The sequence below is a fragment of the Phascolarctos cinereus genome, unplaced genomic scaffold, assembly GCF_003287225.1.
Source record: "Phascolarctos cinereus isolate Bilbo 61053 unplaced genomic scaffold, phaCin_HiC Scaffold_8;HRSCAF=390, whole genome shotgun sequence".
Classification (NCBI taxonomy): domain Eukaryota; kingdom Metazoa; phylum Chordata; class Mammalia; order Diprotodontia; family Phascolarctidae; genus Phascolarctos; species Phascolarctos cinereus.
The window spans coordinates 38,110,384-38,126,521 of NW_027556291.1; the positions used below are offsets into that span (position 1 = coordinate 38,110,384).

At 42.9% G+C, this 16,138-nt stretch overlaps 1 protein-coding gene across 1 annotated transcript in view; it reads left to right on the forward strand.

The window, feature by feature from the left end:
• The window catches only part of MCF2 (MCF.2 cell line derived transforming sequence), a 147,673-nt gene extending 141,247 nt beyond the window's left edge, over positions 1–6,426 (forward strand). Inside the window, 3 exon segments of the mRNA XM_020971780.2 lie at positions 130–242; positions 1,179–1,279; positions 2,545–6,426. Of these exon segments, the coding sequence (XP_020827439.1) occupies positions 130–242; positions 1,179–1,279; positions 2,545–2,552 (222 nt within the window). The 3' untranslated portion in view covers positions 2,553–6,426.
• Positions 6,427–16,138: the final 9,712 nt, after the last annotated feature.

A 16,138-nucleotide genomic window follows, 5' to 3' on the forward strand; every position in this document is an offset into this window, starting at 1 on the left:
TTTACTCCTGCCAACCTAATGCTTCCAAGTCCAGCTTCTCCCTATAACTTATGTCACAGAGAATGTAATTGTGCCAGATTATGGCCACAGAGCTTGTCTGTAACATGCTTTCTCCAAACAACTTTCCAGTCTCCAAGAAAGTATAAAGCCCTTACAGAATGTGAGAAGAAAGAATCGGATGATCAGCTGATTAAAAATGGGGATGCCTGTTCACTCCTACATGAGGATGGTGAGGCAGAAGGGTAGGTGTCATGCCAGAAATGCCTTTCCTTCCCTCTTGCTAGGGGACATTGGTACAAAATCACCCTTTTTGCTTATGCTAGACCTTTGTTAACCTTTCTTTGGTGCCTCCAATGCTAAGAAGCAGAGGAGTCATGTTTCTTATCAGGGACGGGATTCATTTCCCCTGTCTGAGCACAAACCTGGTGTTGAGGGTGACCTCTCCTGACAGTTAAGAAAAACTGTGCTTGGCAGAGACCTGGGCAAAGTGCTTTGAGAGCTGGGTTCGCAATGAGCCCATGTCTCTCTTGTTGATTTCCCCTCTCTGTCCGAGTGTGTTGGCTAAGGCTTCTGGACTGACAAATAGCTGCGGTATATTGCATTGATTCACTTTGAGTCCTGCTTGGCACTTCTCCCAATAAGCCACCACTCCCCTGCTATCAGCTTTGAATACAGACTTAGTGCAGACATCCTGTCTGCTCACGTCAGCCCGACTTTATGTTGTGCTCTTTACTGAGGTATTTTGGTTGAGGACCTTGTTTTAGCATAAAAGAATACAAGATGGGCAGGACAGCACAGCTGCTGACAAAGTCTATGATTTTGTGATCTTCAGAAGGGGAGCCTTTCACGCTCTGAGACAAAATTCTGATGCTTTCGTGCAGTTCCAAAGAACATTTGGTCTTGATGGAGTCATTCGTTTGGACTGGAGTCCTCTATTAACTGGATACTGTGTCCCCAAGAGACCATGAACTAGTCTAAAAAGTAATGAAGGACCATTACAAATAGCCATTACAGATCTAAGTATTTCCTCTGTCAAAGGTCAACTTGCCATTGAACATATACTCACTGAAGCTTGGAAGAGGGTCCAGGTTGCTGGGTAAACATTTGTGTTCCATGTTTAGGTTCTTAATTAGCACACGTTTGCTTTTGTTGGCCATTAATTCATTTATCATTTAAAGGTCGGTGAAAAATCCCAACGGAAGAAAAGAAGGTGTGATCCTGGGGCACAGTTCACAGAGTATAATCTGGGCCAGTAGGGTTCTGAAGGCCCAAACTGAAGGTATTATGTGAGTTCATCTGTTAGCTGCTTTTAAGGCCAGATCATAGATGTAACTAAGTTGCCTCTATGTCATACTGCATGCCAATTAAGCATACAGGAGGAACAGTTTGGCCCTTGGAAGTATATCTGCAAATGTGTGAGTTGGGTTGGGGCATTGGGGATTGGGAGCTTTTATTTTTCTTTGATAGCTTTAATATTAGATTTTCCTTTTTCTTTTTGAAAGCTAAACTTCCTCCCCCCTTGCCCAGAGCTATTATGGTTGAGAGAGCCTTCCGAAACACAAGACATTTTATCTTGTTGAGGGAACCTTCAAGAAAGAGGTGGTAGATATTATAGGTGTGGCCTGACCTGCTTGAGAATCTCATGCTGAGAATCTCATCAAATGTTTCTCCTCTGTTCTGGGTGGTACCAGGAGTGTTGTTTTCTGATATTATTCAATGTCACTCCCATTGGCCTGCTGAAGTCATAGTAGGGGCATATACATTTTTGTCTAACTTGTGACTGATATCTCTGGGGAAAAACAGAGTGAACCAAAGGAAACCTTGGATTTGGATTCCAAAGAGCTGAGTTCAAATTCAGGCTCTACCACTTACTAGCTAAGTCGGTTCAGACAAATCATTTGGCCTCTGTGGACCTCAGTTACCTCATCTGGAAGATGGGGGCAGGGTTGACCTTTGAGGTTCCTTCTAACTCTAAATCTATGAGTCTAAGTTAATGATCTGCACAGGGATGTCCCTGCCCTTCCCTCCGATGTGTGTGTGTGTGTGTGTGTGTGTGTGTGTGTGTGTGTGTGTGTGTGCCTCCAAGACATAAAAATTTTATTCTACAAATCAATCCACTTGTAAACCTTCCCTGGTGCAAGTCACATATGGTCTATACAAAGCCACCATTGGAAGGAATAAGCATATTTCCTTGTAAGTGAGAGCCTTATTTCCATCCACATTACTGTGCTTCATCTGTAGTCTGTAGGGTGAGGCTTTGTATTGTCCTCAAAGTGAATCGAATGATTGGCCTTGTGTAGCTCTTGGGGTTCCCTACCAAGGAACACTCTTTACCAGTAAGTCCATGTTCTAAGAGCAGCTCCTCCCGCATTAGATTTAGACTAGTCTGGATCTAAGTTTGTACAAGATGCAAATCAAGGCACTAAGACCATAAATAATGGCCTTGACATAGGTCCCTTAGTTGCAGGGTCTCTTTCCTTGTTTTCAAGACAGTCATGCTCAACACAATGTCTGAATTGAATGTATTTCATTTGTGCAATTTAGAAAACTGAAAAGAGGGCGCCAGAAGCATTTCAAGACAACGACACAGGCTGAATCCAAGACTTTTTTTTAACCTGTCTCAGTTTCTACCATCTAGAGCAGAACGCACCCTTTGGAGGTGGCATTGGGTCTGCCTTTCCCTCTCTACCTCCCCACCTCAAAGCAAATGCTTTTTTAATGAGTCACATTTTCTCCAAATCCACTGATCGCCGCTGTTGACTCTAGCACTGGGCAAGAGAGGTAGATGGATCCCAATTTGACCAGCTCTCTGCTTGAAGAGAGGAGGGAAGAAGAGAGGATGGCTGTGTCCTTGCAGGCAGAACAGCAATCGAAATGCGCGTTTTTACAGCCATTTAGATCAACATGCTTCAGTCAACTTTTTATTAAACAATACAGTATTAATAAAGAATGCAAGCCTTGGACTGAGTGCAAAATGGGCAAACACCTCTGTGCTCAGGTCACAAACGTTTGCTATATTTCTCACATGACCTTCGTGGGGTGTGGACATATCATCTTGAATAGAAAGAATCAGAGTTGCCTTTTCCATAACATCAGCATTTTAAATCTATTAAAAGAGCCATAAGTCTTGATCTTGAACTCAGGAGAAAATTAATTACATTAATTTTTAGCGCAATTCAGTGCAGGGTCCAAGAAATGAAACATGTGATGAGTTTTTATTTCACCCCATTCATCACCATAACTAATCAGAGTAGCTTTGAGGGCACACGAACACCTTTTTTTGGGGTTTGGTTTTGTTTTGTTTTATAAAGTGCTTGCTAACAAAGAAATTTAAATCCACTTTGGGCCTGTGCTTGCAAAAAAGGGCTTAATTTGCAAAGACAAATCCTTGATTTTAAGCGCCCATGTACTTTGGGAAACATTTTTTGCTAACCATAATTAGTTTCCATTGCAATCACAATCGGATTAATGGCAGGCAGAGTGTTGGATTTGTATCCAGAGTCCCTGGTTTCAAATCTTTCCTCTGCCACTTACTACCTGAGTGACCTTGGACAAGTCACTTAATATTTCTGAGCCTCAATTTCCTCATGTGTAAAATGAGGGGGTTGGACTGGATGGCTTCTTCCATCCCTTCCAACTCTCAATAAGTTAGTGTAAGCATTGCTTTTTTTCCTCCAGTATGTTTTGGAAAATTGGGCCCTTTGCAACAATTCAAGCATCCTGGTGGTGATCATCATCATACTAAGCATTTATTAAACACCTCTCTTTACTTGAGAATTAAGTGCAGAGGACATGATTTCTGTCCACCAGGATTTTCCAATCAGATCCATGTTAGTTATTATTTAAAAGACAGTGTAAGAAGATGGCTAGAGAGCCAGACTTGGAGACAGATGAGACTTTGGTTTCAAATCCTGCCTCTGATGCTTGCTTACTGTGTGACCCTGGGCAAGTCACTTTACCACTCTGAGCCTCAGTTTTCTCATCTCTGAAATGGGGATGACAATAACTAACACTTTCCTCACAAGGTTGCTGTGAGGACCAGATGAGATTATGTTTGTAAAGCGCTTTGCCAACTTTTAAGTGCTATAAAAATGCCAGCTGTTATTATTAATAATTAAGGATAAGGTGCATTTTCAACCTCTGCAGCCAAACCAGTTGATTGAGCACCAACCCTCTTCAATGGACCGTGGAAGAATGAAATTGTATCACATGGTCTTGATAGGCTGTGAAACATTAGAATAAAAAGCTTTTTCTAGTGCACATGCTGGGGGGTGGGTTGGGTGGATGGGTGGGATATTTTCAAATCACGCTTTTTAAAAGTCATTAGAATATCACTGTTTGTAGATGTCACATGATGACAGAAGAATTGCACAAATATTCATGCACTTTAAACAAGGTTAATCTCAGACCTTAAATGTGATCTCCATGCATGCAGCGTTCTTGGTGAAGCATCTGTGAAATCTGGGCTTAAGGTGTAGGCATTCTGTTTATTTTGCTTCCCAGTCTTTGTGTCATAAAATAGATACCATTAAATAAAGATGACGGATGTCAACTGACTATATATTTGGAAGGGTTCTGTGGTAGAAGGCATTCTGGGAAGGAAAATAATAACATCATGCTTCATTACTTTGTAGATGCCGCTTAGAGTAAAACAAGAAAGATAAGGCCCCCTTGAATTAAGGGAGTGCTAATAGAAACCTTTTCCCCTCCCCCTTGTATTTGGATACTCCCTTTGCAGGCAAGAACTAACATTTCTGCACCTCGGCCCCCCGCCCCCCCCCACTGGTATTACAGAAAAAATAGCACAATAATAATTGTAATTACCCTTCCCTGTCCATGGTACTCACCTCCTCAGCTTCATCTGCCCTAAGGTGGAATGGACCCTAATTCCAACATGGGTGCCGGTGCTCCTAGGAACTATCTCCGTTTTCCCATCGGGACCAAGGGAGGAAATGTAGGGTTCTTTTTGCTTTTCCAAGAACATCCATTTTAGATTCTACCTCCCAAATTGGGCATCAACTCAACCCAACCTTCACTCTCTCAAAACTATCTCTGTTTCTCTGTCTAGGCAGTTGGGGGCGGGGGCAGGTGGTACTTTTTGCTTGACCAAAAAGAAAAGGGCAGAAAATTGTTCCATTTTACTTTTAATTTTTTTAAACAATGTATTTCTGTTCTCACTCGGTGGCTATAATGTACCAAACCAACCTAGTGACCAGGTAATTAACTATTTCGCAATAGTACAACAGCATCTCTTTTTGTAGTTTGAACTACCCAGGGTTGTCAGATCACTCTTCAGGCTCACCAAAGTTCCAAGGCAACTGGAAGTGGTGATGGTTACATTTGTTGCCTTGTGACTTTGGGACGTGTGCCATAACTGTTCTCACGTGCACATTTGCAAAGGAGATGTCCTTTTAAGCATCTTTACCTCCTTTTGAATTTTGGAGAGAGAAAAAAAAACCTATTCTAATAAATGTTTTTTTTCACAATGTATGTTGTTTCTTTGAGATTTCCCCCCTTTGTAGTAGCACACACCTTTTTCAATCTGTAAGAATGCAATTTCCTGTTTTGAAACCCTTGGGGGCAGCAGTGTGTGTGTGGTAGTGAATCTGAGCCATCTGATTTGCCTTAAATGTTTTTTACTGTAGTTTGGAAGATGATTGTTTTGCAACTCTGTTTTTCTGAGCCATGATTTCGGAGTTGCACTATGAAAAGTGCACATTGTTCTGCAATTGTTTCTGTATGAAGGGATTGTCAGTCACTCCAATGACACCAGAATTCTGTGGTACAACAGTATGCTTTTCTCTACTCTATTTAATGCCATAGGCCAGGCCTGTGGGATTGTACGATAGTATAACAAATCAGTTGGATTTTAATCGGAGGCCTGGAAACTTGATACTTCCTCACATTGTCCACTTGCTGCAATCCATCATGGACAATTTTTAAATCATTCATGAATACTTTGGTATATTTTAAATTTCATTACGGATTGAATCTAAATACTATTACAATTAATTTGTCATACATGCCAGTCCTGTAGTTAGAGGACAAACTTAACAGATGATATATTGATATAAGAGCAATATTCTTTAGTGTTTAACACATTTGTGTAGCAAACATGGGAAGCTTTTTTTGCCTCCCATGGTAGTTGATGTAGATGTTTAATTTTTTTAGGGTACCATTAGATTCTATAGATAAAGATTTTTGTTCTAATATTTTAAAGGTTGCCATTCTACACATTTAATGTTTGATTTCTATGTGTTTACAAATGCAGCTGCGCTGTTGAAATTTGATAAGATTCTAGTTGTAACTGATAGCAGCAAATCACTCTAATTCTGAAAATTGAATTCTGTTGTTAAGATGTGCTAATTAAAACTGTTAAGTCTATTTGAAAATCAAAAGCTTAAATAAATTCATTCATACCTAACAGTTTTATTTCTGTCTAGTAAAGTATTGATTGTATGTCCCCCATTCCTTGCCTGTTCCTCAATGATGACATCCCCAATCCAGCAGTCCACTGGAACCACCATCCCTTTGATTTGGGGTTCCCTCCATTCATCCTATTAGCACCCCATTCATGCCTGCTCTTCCTGGGCAACTTCTGTAGTCTTCCTCCAAGAAGTTTGCCATAGGGAGTATACCTGACCTATTTGGAAGGGGGGGGGAGAAAGTTTTTAGCTTTCTCTTGACATTTTCTAGGTATCAATGGAGCACACAGACAGCCCATCTGTTACCCCCTCACTGTTGCTATGTAACTGACCCATTTCCCCCTTCCACAGGCATTCATTTCCCTGATGACACACTTCACATTCCCTTCCACATAATTTCTTGTTTATGCTATATTGTCCCTTGCTCCTGCCCACCACACACCATTCATAAAGGCAGCTTATTTCTCTTGAGAGAGAGGTTTCATTTAGGCATGGGAGTGGGGAAGGAGAAGGGAATGACCGTTTATTGCATGCCTACTATATGCCAGGCTCTATATAAAGTGCTTTACAAGTATTATCTCATTTGAGCCTCGACACAGCCCTGAGGAGTAGGTACTGTTATTATCTTTTTGTTATCCCCATTTTATAGTTGAGGAAGTTGAGGCAGACAGAGGTTAAGTGACTTGCCCAGAGTTACAAAGTGTCTGAGGCTACAGGTCTTTCTGACTTCAGGCTCAGAGCGCTATCCATGGTACCACCTCACTGACTGTGTCATTGGCATGGTTAATGCCATTATTTGTTCCAGAGAGGAAATATGATTTAGTAGAGGGACCAGTCTTGAAGCGAGAGACCTGGGCTCTAGTCTGACCTCTGACACCTACTACTTGTGTGACTTTGTGTAGGTTACCTCACCTCTCCCCTGTCTTCCTCAATGAGTTCAATGTCTGGCTACATTCTACTCCCTTCCTTACCTCAACTTCTTGGTGAACCAGTTCACTGCTACACTATTTTCTACACTCAATTCCTTACCACTGAATGATTACTCCTTGCCAAACCTCAACCCTTGATTATCTCTACCATCCTATCTGCTTGCTGTTTAGTGGAACTGGAGGAAATCACGAAACTGTGATGACTGGGTTTATTACAAATTTATGTTATCTAATCTCACCTGGGTCCTCACTGCCACAAGGCAAACCTTCTATTCCTCCTTAATTGATTTGCTGTCCCACTTTCCACATCAGCTTACATCTCCTTCTTGTATCTCTTCAAGCCTGCCACATCAATCTCTCCCTTCTTCTGTCTCACCTCAGAATTTTGTCTGAGGACCTTCACTGAAAAAATTGAGAACATTCACCAAGAGCTCCTTCTCCCTCATCTCACATAACTCGGACATCTCCTTCATTCTGGGGTCTGATGAAGAACTGGCCCTTCTTCTTGCCAAAGCCTCTACCTGAATCCTTGACCTATCATATCCCAACTTCTCCAAAAGATTGCCCCCACCATCCCCATTCTCTCTTATCTTCAATGTCTACTTATCTACTTGCTCCTTCTGTATTGCCTACGAATATGCCCATGTCTCCCCCATCCTTACAAAAGCTCTCAATTGCTTTAACTATCCCTCATAGCTTTCATCCTGTATCGCTCCTTCCTTTCATGACTAAGCTCTTTGAGAAATCCATGTACAACTAGTTTCTCCACATTCTCTAATCCCGCTTGCCTCTAGACCTTCTACAATCTAGCTTCCAACCTCATCATTCAACTAACACTGCCCTCTCAGAACTTAATAATGACCTCTTAATTGCCAAATCTAATGGCCTTTTCTCAATCTTTAGCCTTCATGACCTCTCTGCCACATTTGAAACCACTGATCATCTTTCTTTTTGGATACTCTCTCTTCTGTAAGTTTTTGTGAATGTCTCTCCCCTCATCTCTCATCCTACCTGTCTGACTGCTCATAGGTCTTCTTTCTTGGTTCTTCATCCATGTCATGTCATCTAACAGTAGATATCCCCTAAAGCTATTATTTATTTCTTGGTGATCTCCTCAGCTCCCATGGCTTCAATTAGCATCTCTGCACAAATAATTCCCAGATCTAAATATCCAGCCTTATTTTTCTGAGCTGTGGTCACACATCTCCAGCTTCCTTTTTTTTTTTTTGGAGGGGGCAATAGGATTAAGTTACTTGCCCAGGGTCACAAGGCTAGTAATTGTTATGTGTCTGAGGCTGGATTTGAACTCAGGTCCTCCTGAATCCAAGGCCAGTGCTCCATCCAATGCGCCACCTAGCTGTCCCTTCCAACTTCCTTTTACATCTCAAACTAGATATCTTCTAGGCATCTCAAATATATCACGTCAGAAACAGAACTCAATATCTTTCCTCCCAAGCCTTTTGAACTTTCCCACCATCCTCCCCATAACTCAGACTCACAACCTTGCTGTCACCCTCAATTCCTCACTCTTTCTCATATCACACATCCAACCCACTGCCAGATTTTGCCATTTTTACCGTAACAACATCTCTCATACTTGTCACCTCTCCAGTCCTATAGCCACAACAGTAGTTTGGTCCCCTTGCCAAAAGTCTCTCCCCACTGTAATCAATCCTCCACTCAGCTATGAAAATGATTTTCCTAAATGTCAGCCCTGCTACTCAATAAACTCTTTTGACTACCCAGCCTCAGAATAAAATACAAAATTCTCTGTTTGGCATTAAAGCCCTGGCCCCTTTCTACATTTACTGTTATCCTATGCTTTACTCTGCACTATGAACTCTAAGGCTCACTTGTAGTTTCTTGAACACTACATTCCATCTCTGGTTTCTGGGCTTTAGCCCTGGCTGTCTCCCATGCCTGGAACACCGTTCCTCCTTTCCTCTGCCTCTTACTTTCCCTGACTTCCCTCAGTAGAATGGTTTGGAGAATTCAGAAATGAGGGAAAGGCTCTTTTCCTGTCCCCATCCCCCCACCCCCACATTCCCATCTGCTAGTCCATTCCCCTCTCAGATTGCCTTCTACTTTACAAGATCAATGTCTTATATGTATCTAGTTGTTTACATGTTTTCTCCTCCACCAGAAAGTGAACTCCTTCATGCCAAGGACTGTTTGTTCTGCCCTTACTTTGTCTCCTCAGCTTAACTTAGTGCCTGGAACATCTGAAGTATTTGAATGTTTGTTGACTGCCTAACTTACTGACCCAGACAGCAGGGTTGTGAATTCCTCCAGTGATATTCATCAGGATGGTTGATGGGGTTTGACTAGAGATGAATAGCAGTATAATTCAGTTCTGATTCACCAAACAATACCACCACTTAGTCCACATCTCTCCATCTTTTCCACAAGAATGGCATGAGACCTTTTGTCAAACATTTTGCTAAAGTCTAGGTAAACTATCCTTTACTCTCTAATACACTGGTACATCTGGGATTTTATTGATATGGGCACACCCCCTCCAACAATGCTGATTGCAACCCAACTGTGTCTTCTTCGCCTCCTGTTTGACTTTTGTCCTTATCCTCCTATAAATTCCCTAATGGCAGACCACCCGATGCACTGGAAGCTATTCCTCTTGTTCTCTTGACATTGGGTGAATACAACTGGAACCTGCGACCTGTCTAATCAAATTTTCCCACACTGATGAAGTTATATCTAATGATCACTAGTTCTCTCTCCCCACCACCACCTTTCACTATGTTTTAGGCCTCTCAATAAAGGCAGACGGACTTAATTCTGTGGCCTTCAAAATGGTAGTTATTGTCTGACCCCTGAGGGTCATATGTGATCAACTAATCAGAGTGGGAAGATGGATCACATCCTACCCTCCATACCTTTATCTCCCAATACCTTCCCCCCTCCCTGACTCTGCCCCCTCTTTCATCTGCCTAGCTCTCAACCTTTCTGATTCTGAGCCAACTATTGGCCACTCAGGGAAATTTTAAACAAATCAAAAGCTGGGCATCCACAGCCACAACTATGTAGAAACCAAATTCTCCTTCCCTTCCCCTCCCCCTTCTGCTCCTCAGATCACCTTGTGATGGTGGCAGGAAAACTTAGAGTTTGGGCTCTATGCTCTGGAGGCAGTGGCTGATGAGTAAGAGCCCCACCTTCCTTCTTTTTGTTTTGAGGGGGAGAGAGTAAGTCACACAAGATGAGCAGGCATGGATGAGTGGTGCTGTTTATCCCTGACCTCATTACATTATCCTTCTCCCAACCCCACTTCCCCTTTAAAATCTTCCTGTTACTGCTGAAGGCTCCACCATCCTCCTAGTCACCCAGGTTAATAATCTTGCTATTATCCTCAAATTTTCATTCTCAGTCATCCCCACATAGGCAGTCACTTGCCCAATCATATCTTCTCTACCTCCATGTACCTCTTATATACATCCCTTTCTCTCCACTCACACAGCTACCACCCTAGTTCTGGCCCTCATCACCTATCCCCTGGACCATTACAATAGCTCCTAACTGGTCTCCCTGTCTTGTCTCCCTCCACTCCAATCCATCTTCCACTCAGGTGCCAAAATGACTTTCCTAAAGTGCAGATCTGATTATGTCACTGTCCTGCTCAATAAACTCTGACAGCACTCTAGTACCTCCAGGATCAAATATTATTTTCTCCATATTTCTTTGGTTTTTAAGTTCTATTTTTTTTGTGTAAGTTTTATAATGGACCTAATTATTAGTATAGTAGTATTCATTGTTGTTCCGTTGTTTCAGTTGTGTCTGACACTTCATGACCCCATTTGGGGTTTTCTTGGCAAAGATACCAGAGTGGCTTGCCATTTCATTCTCCAGCTCATTTTGAAGATGAAGAACTGAGGCAACCAGGGTTAACTGACTTGCCCAGGGTCACACAGCTAGTAAGTATCTGAAGTCAGATTTGAACTCATGAAGGTGAGTCTTCCTGATTCCAAGCCTAGCACTCTATCCACTGCAGTGCCACCTAGCTGCCCCTCTGTACAGTAGTACATGTGTATAATTTATAAATAAACAAATATACACATAGTGAGGCAAGTACTCAAAATGTTTTTACTGATGGGGGTATGCAATCAAAGATCTTTGGAGACCACTGACTTCATGAGCTGACTCTAGAAAGGTAAGCTACTGAAAAGAAACAGACCAAGGAGAGTACTGACATACATGGAAATGTAAACGCAGGTAAGCAACTCCAAGGCACCATGTGATCAGAGCTAGGATCACAATATATGGCCAACCTGACCAGCACTTGTAGTATAATGGAGTCTCTATGAGCAACAAATTTAAAACTTGGAACAACGTTTATTTACCCGACTTGGTGGCTGATGATAACCCGGGCCTATATGCCAGGAAAGAAATGAATGTACTTGGCTTTCCTCATTGCCTTGTTTTCTGAGAGCACGTTCTGTTATGTTTTCAGAGTTCTTATCAAAATTCTGCCTTAGCATTAGCGTGGGGTCGCTGCGAGGAATTGAGGATGACCCTGCATCTAGAGCTAGAAACGATGTTGGAGGCCATCTAGCTCAACCCCCTCATTTGACAGAGGAAGAAACTGAGGCCCAGCAAAGTCACGTGACTTGCCTAAGGTCATACATAGGTTTATGGGATCATAGATGATACCTCAGGGGTCATCTAGCTCAACCCCCTCATTTGACAGCAGAGGAAACTGAGGCTCAGCAAAGTTAAGTGACTTGCCTAAGGTCACATGGATTATAAAGCACAGAGCTGAGATTTGAACCCAGGCCCTTTGATAGTGAAACACTTTCCACTACTCTTTGCTGCCTAACTTTTGCATAGCAGTATTAAGGCTACTTCCCCCCTTTCAATATGAGGTTTGAAAGGTATGTCACCTTTGTAGGGATGCTGTTATTAGTTGGTAGAGCCGATTTTCCTGTGGGAATGCCTCCCAGTGTTCGATAACACAGCCTAATGGGAAAATGGCCTATGGGCACTAAATGTACACGTTATAGGCAGCTAATGGGAAATGTCCTTATGAGGTCAGCATTCATACCACTTATTAGCTATTTAATTCTATAAACGTTTATTAAACACCTCTGACTGTAGGCTGGGTATGCTAGACCCTGGGCCACCCAGCCACCTAGTTAGCAAGGAACCTTAGAGGCCTCATTTGACAGAGGAGGAAGCTGAGGCTCACAAAAGTGAAGTGACTTGCTCAAGGTCACACAGGTAATAAGCCACATATCTAGGATCTGAGTTCCGATTCTATGACATCAAATTCAATGCCCTTTCATTGCTCTTCCTAGATTTCTGATGCTACTTGTGATCTCATGCTGTCTGTGAACTGCGTCTGTACAGATGTGGTTGAAGAGCATCCTCTCTACCACCACCCTCAATAAAAAGAAAAAAGAATCCCGCTTTCTCTCCTCCCCCAGTCATTTCCACACAATGGTTGCATCAAAATGGCCTTTTTGTAGGGCAGCTCCCACAGTCCCTTGATCTTCCAGGCCTTGCCTCTTAATACCAACAGATAGCCTGAGGCCTTCAGTCCAGAAAAGCTCCCCCAGTTCCTGATTGCAGCCCATTAGATGAGTCTGTCTGTAGGGCAGTGTCAGCATTTCCTACCAGACTAAACTTGATTACTACAGAATGACTCCGGCTAAATTACCCAGCAGCCCTCCCTCTGCTCTGTAGCTCTAGCTCCAAAGGGCCATCTGGGGATGGGGACAGTGGGTTCCTGGGTATTACCAGCTAGGCACCACTGCTAGCAGCCAGTTTATCAGAGGCCTGGGGTCAGCTTTATGAGGTCATGAGCTTGTACTGAAATCGGAGAACCCCAGAGCTGGAAGGGCTCAGAGGCCATCGAGCTGAAATTGCTCATTTGAAGGAAGATGAAATGACTTGGTCACTCATAGGATGACCTTTTAAAGACTTTCACAATCTAGCTGTCCCCTGTCTTTCCACACTGATTTCACATTATTCCCTTTTACACATTATCTCAGCCAAAATGGTTTCCTCACCATTTCCCAAATCTCCTGCTCCATCTCCTACTTCCCTGCATTTGAGTAGGCTGTGCCTCCTGCCTGAAATGTTCTCCCTCCTTCCTTTTGCCTCTCAGAATCTCTTTTGTTGTTGTTCAGTCATGTCCGACTCATGTCCAACCAAATGGGATCCCTTTTTTTTTTTGTAAAGATACTAGAGTGGTTTTGCTATTTCCTTCTCCAGCCCATTTTATAAATGAGGAAACTGAGGTCAACAGGGTAAGCGACTTGCCCAGGATCACACATGGTGTCTGAGGCCAGATTTGAAATTAAGTCTTCTTGATTTCAGGCTTGGTTGCGCTATCCATTGTGCCACCATTTCTAGCTCCATTCAAGGCCTTACCAAACCCCCTCAGTTGTTAGTATTACTCCTCTCCCCAGCCCCAATTATTTTGCATGTATTCTACATTCACCTATCTGTGTCTGTGTTGTTTCTCCCCAGTAGAAAGTAAACTTCCTGAGGGCAACAATTGCCTCTTTGCATCCCCAGTGGCTAGCACAGTTCTAGGCACATAGTACTTAAATCTTACTACCTTAGATCTAGAGTTTAAAGGCACCTCAGAAGCCATTGAGTCTGATCTCATAATTTTACAAAGAAGAAAACTGAGACACACATAGGATCCTAGGTCTAGATCCGGAAGGGACTTCAGAGGTCATTCAGTCCAGAACTGACATGATGTTCTGATAAGGTCTGATAAGGGTGGAACACAGAGGGCCTCTCACCTCTTTGTTGTTGGGCGGATCATTGATCTAGAGTTGGAAGAGACCTTAGTGGCCATCAGTGGACAGAGTGCCAGACACAGAGTCAGCAAGGTCTGAGTTTAAATCTGACTTCAGATACTTAGTAGCTGTGTGACCCCGAGCAAGTCACTTCACCCTGTTTGCCTCAGTTTCCTTCTCTGTAAAATGAATTGGAGAAGGAAATGATAAAGCACTCCAGTGTCTTTGCCAAGAATGCCCCAAATGGGGTTACAGTGAGTTGGACACGACTAAAATGATTAAACCAGAAGATCTTAGTTTATAGCTTTAGAGCTAGAAAGTACCTTAGAGGTCATCATTTTACAGAGGAGGAAACTGAGGCCCATAGAAGGGAAGGGAATTGTTCAAGGTCACATAGGGAAGAAGCAGCAGAATCCTACCCCCAAGTTTTAAAGAGAGAAAGAAAGTGAGGCCCAAGGAGACATCATGGAGAGAACACTGGATTAGGTAGAATTCAGAAGACCTGGGTTCAAATGCTGGCTCTATTCAATTCAAGCCAACAGACCCTTATTAAGTGTCTAAAATAATTTGGAGGCAGAATAACTGGGTTTGAATTCTAACTCTCTCGTTTGGTACCTGTGTGACCATGAAGAAATAATACAACCTCTCTGGGCCTCAGTTCCTCATCTGTAAAATGAGAGATTTTGGCTAGATGACCCCTACCATCCCTTCAAGCTGTAGATCTAGGGGGCAGCTAGGTGGCACAGTGGATAGAGCACCGGCCTTGAAATCAGGAGGACCTGAGTTCAAATCTGGCCTCAGACCAAGCACTTGACACTTACTAGCTGTGTGACCCTGGGCAAGTCACTTAACCCCAATTGCCTAAAAAAAAAACCAAGCTCTAGATCAAGATAATGTAATTTACTACATGCCTAGAACTGTGCCAGTCACTGGGGATGCAAAGACAAAAATCAGGCAATTTATATTCTCCTGGGGAGAAACAAAATGGGTACAGATATGTAAATGTAAAATACAAAGTAATTTTTTTTTTGGTGAGGTAACTGGGGTTAAGTGACTTGCCCCAACTCACATAGCTAGTGAGTGTTATGTGTCTGAGGCTGGATTTGAACTCAGGTTCTCCTGATCTCAGGGCCGATGCTCTATCCACTGTGCCACCTAGTTGTCCCTACAAAGTAATTTCTGAGGGCAGAGTGATAACACTGATTGAATGGGTCAGGAAAGGGTTTGAAAGGAGCTTGAGATTCCAAGAGGCAGAGGGAAGGAGGGGGAACATTTCAGGCAGGAGGCACAGCCTACTCAAATGCAGGGAAGTAGGAGATGGAGCAGGAGATTTGGGAAATGGTGAGGAAACCATTTTGGCTGAGATAATGTGTAAAAGGAAATAATGTGAAACCAGTGTGAAAAGATAGGGGACAGCTAGATTGTGAAGGTCTTTAAAAGCCAAATAGAGGAGATTGTATTTTATCCTGGAGGGATAGCATGAAGCAAAACAGTGAAACTGTTGGAGCAGACTGATGTAGAAGGAATGGCAGTTTGGGCAGGGTTGGATTGGAGAGGAGAGGGGTTGGAAGGAAGACAATTAGGGGGTTATTGCAATAGTACAGGTGACAGGTGATGAGGACCCAGATTCGAGTGGCCACCATGCTACTTCCTGGCTATATAACCCCTCTTTCCCCTCAGCCTCAGTTTCCTGATCTGTAAAATGTGAGGAGCTTAAAAATTGGGAGGAACACAGCTCTCTCTTTTCCCTGGCACCATAAGCAGCTGATTTCCCAAGAATGACCCCCCAAAGTCTTCCTTAAACAGCAAGGGGAAACATCTGTGGTATAATCGTGTACTTCTCCCAGCTCAGCAAGGATTCTTTTTTAATCTGTCACTTCCAATACGAGAGCAGCCTGCTTCAGCCCATTTGGGTTAAGTAGCTCCCGTGCTTTTGAAAGCATTAATGATCCTGGTACAGGCTGGTGCATATGCCCTAGGTAGAAGACGTCAAGGGCACAGCTCGCAAGCCGCCATCCCTGGG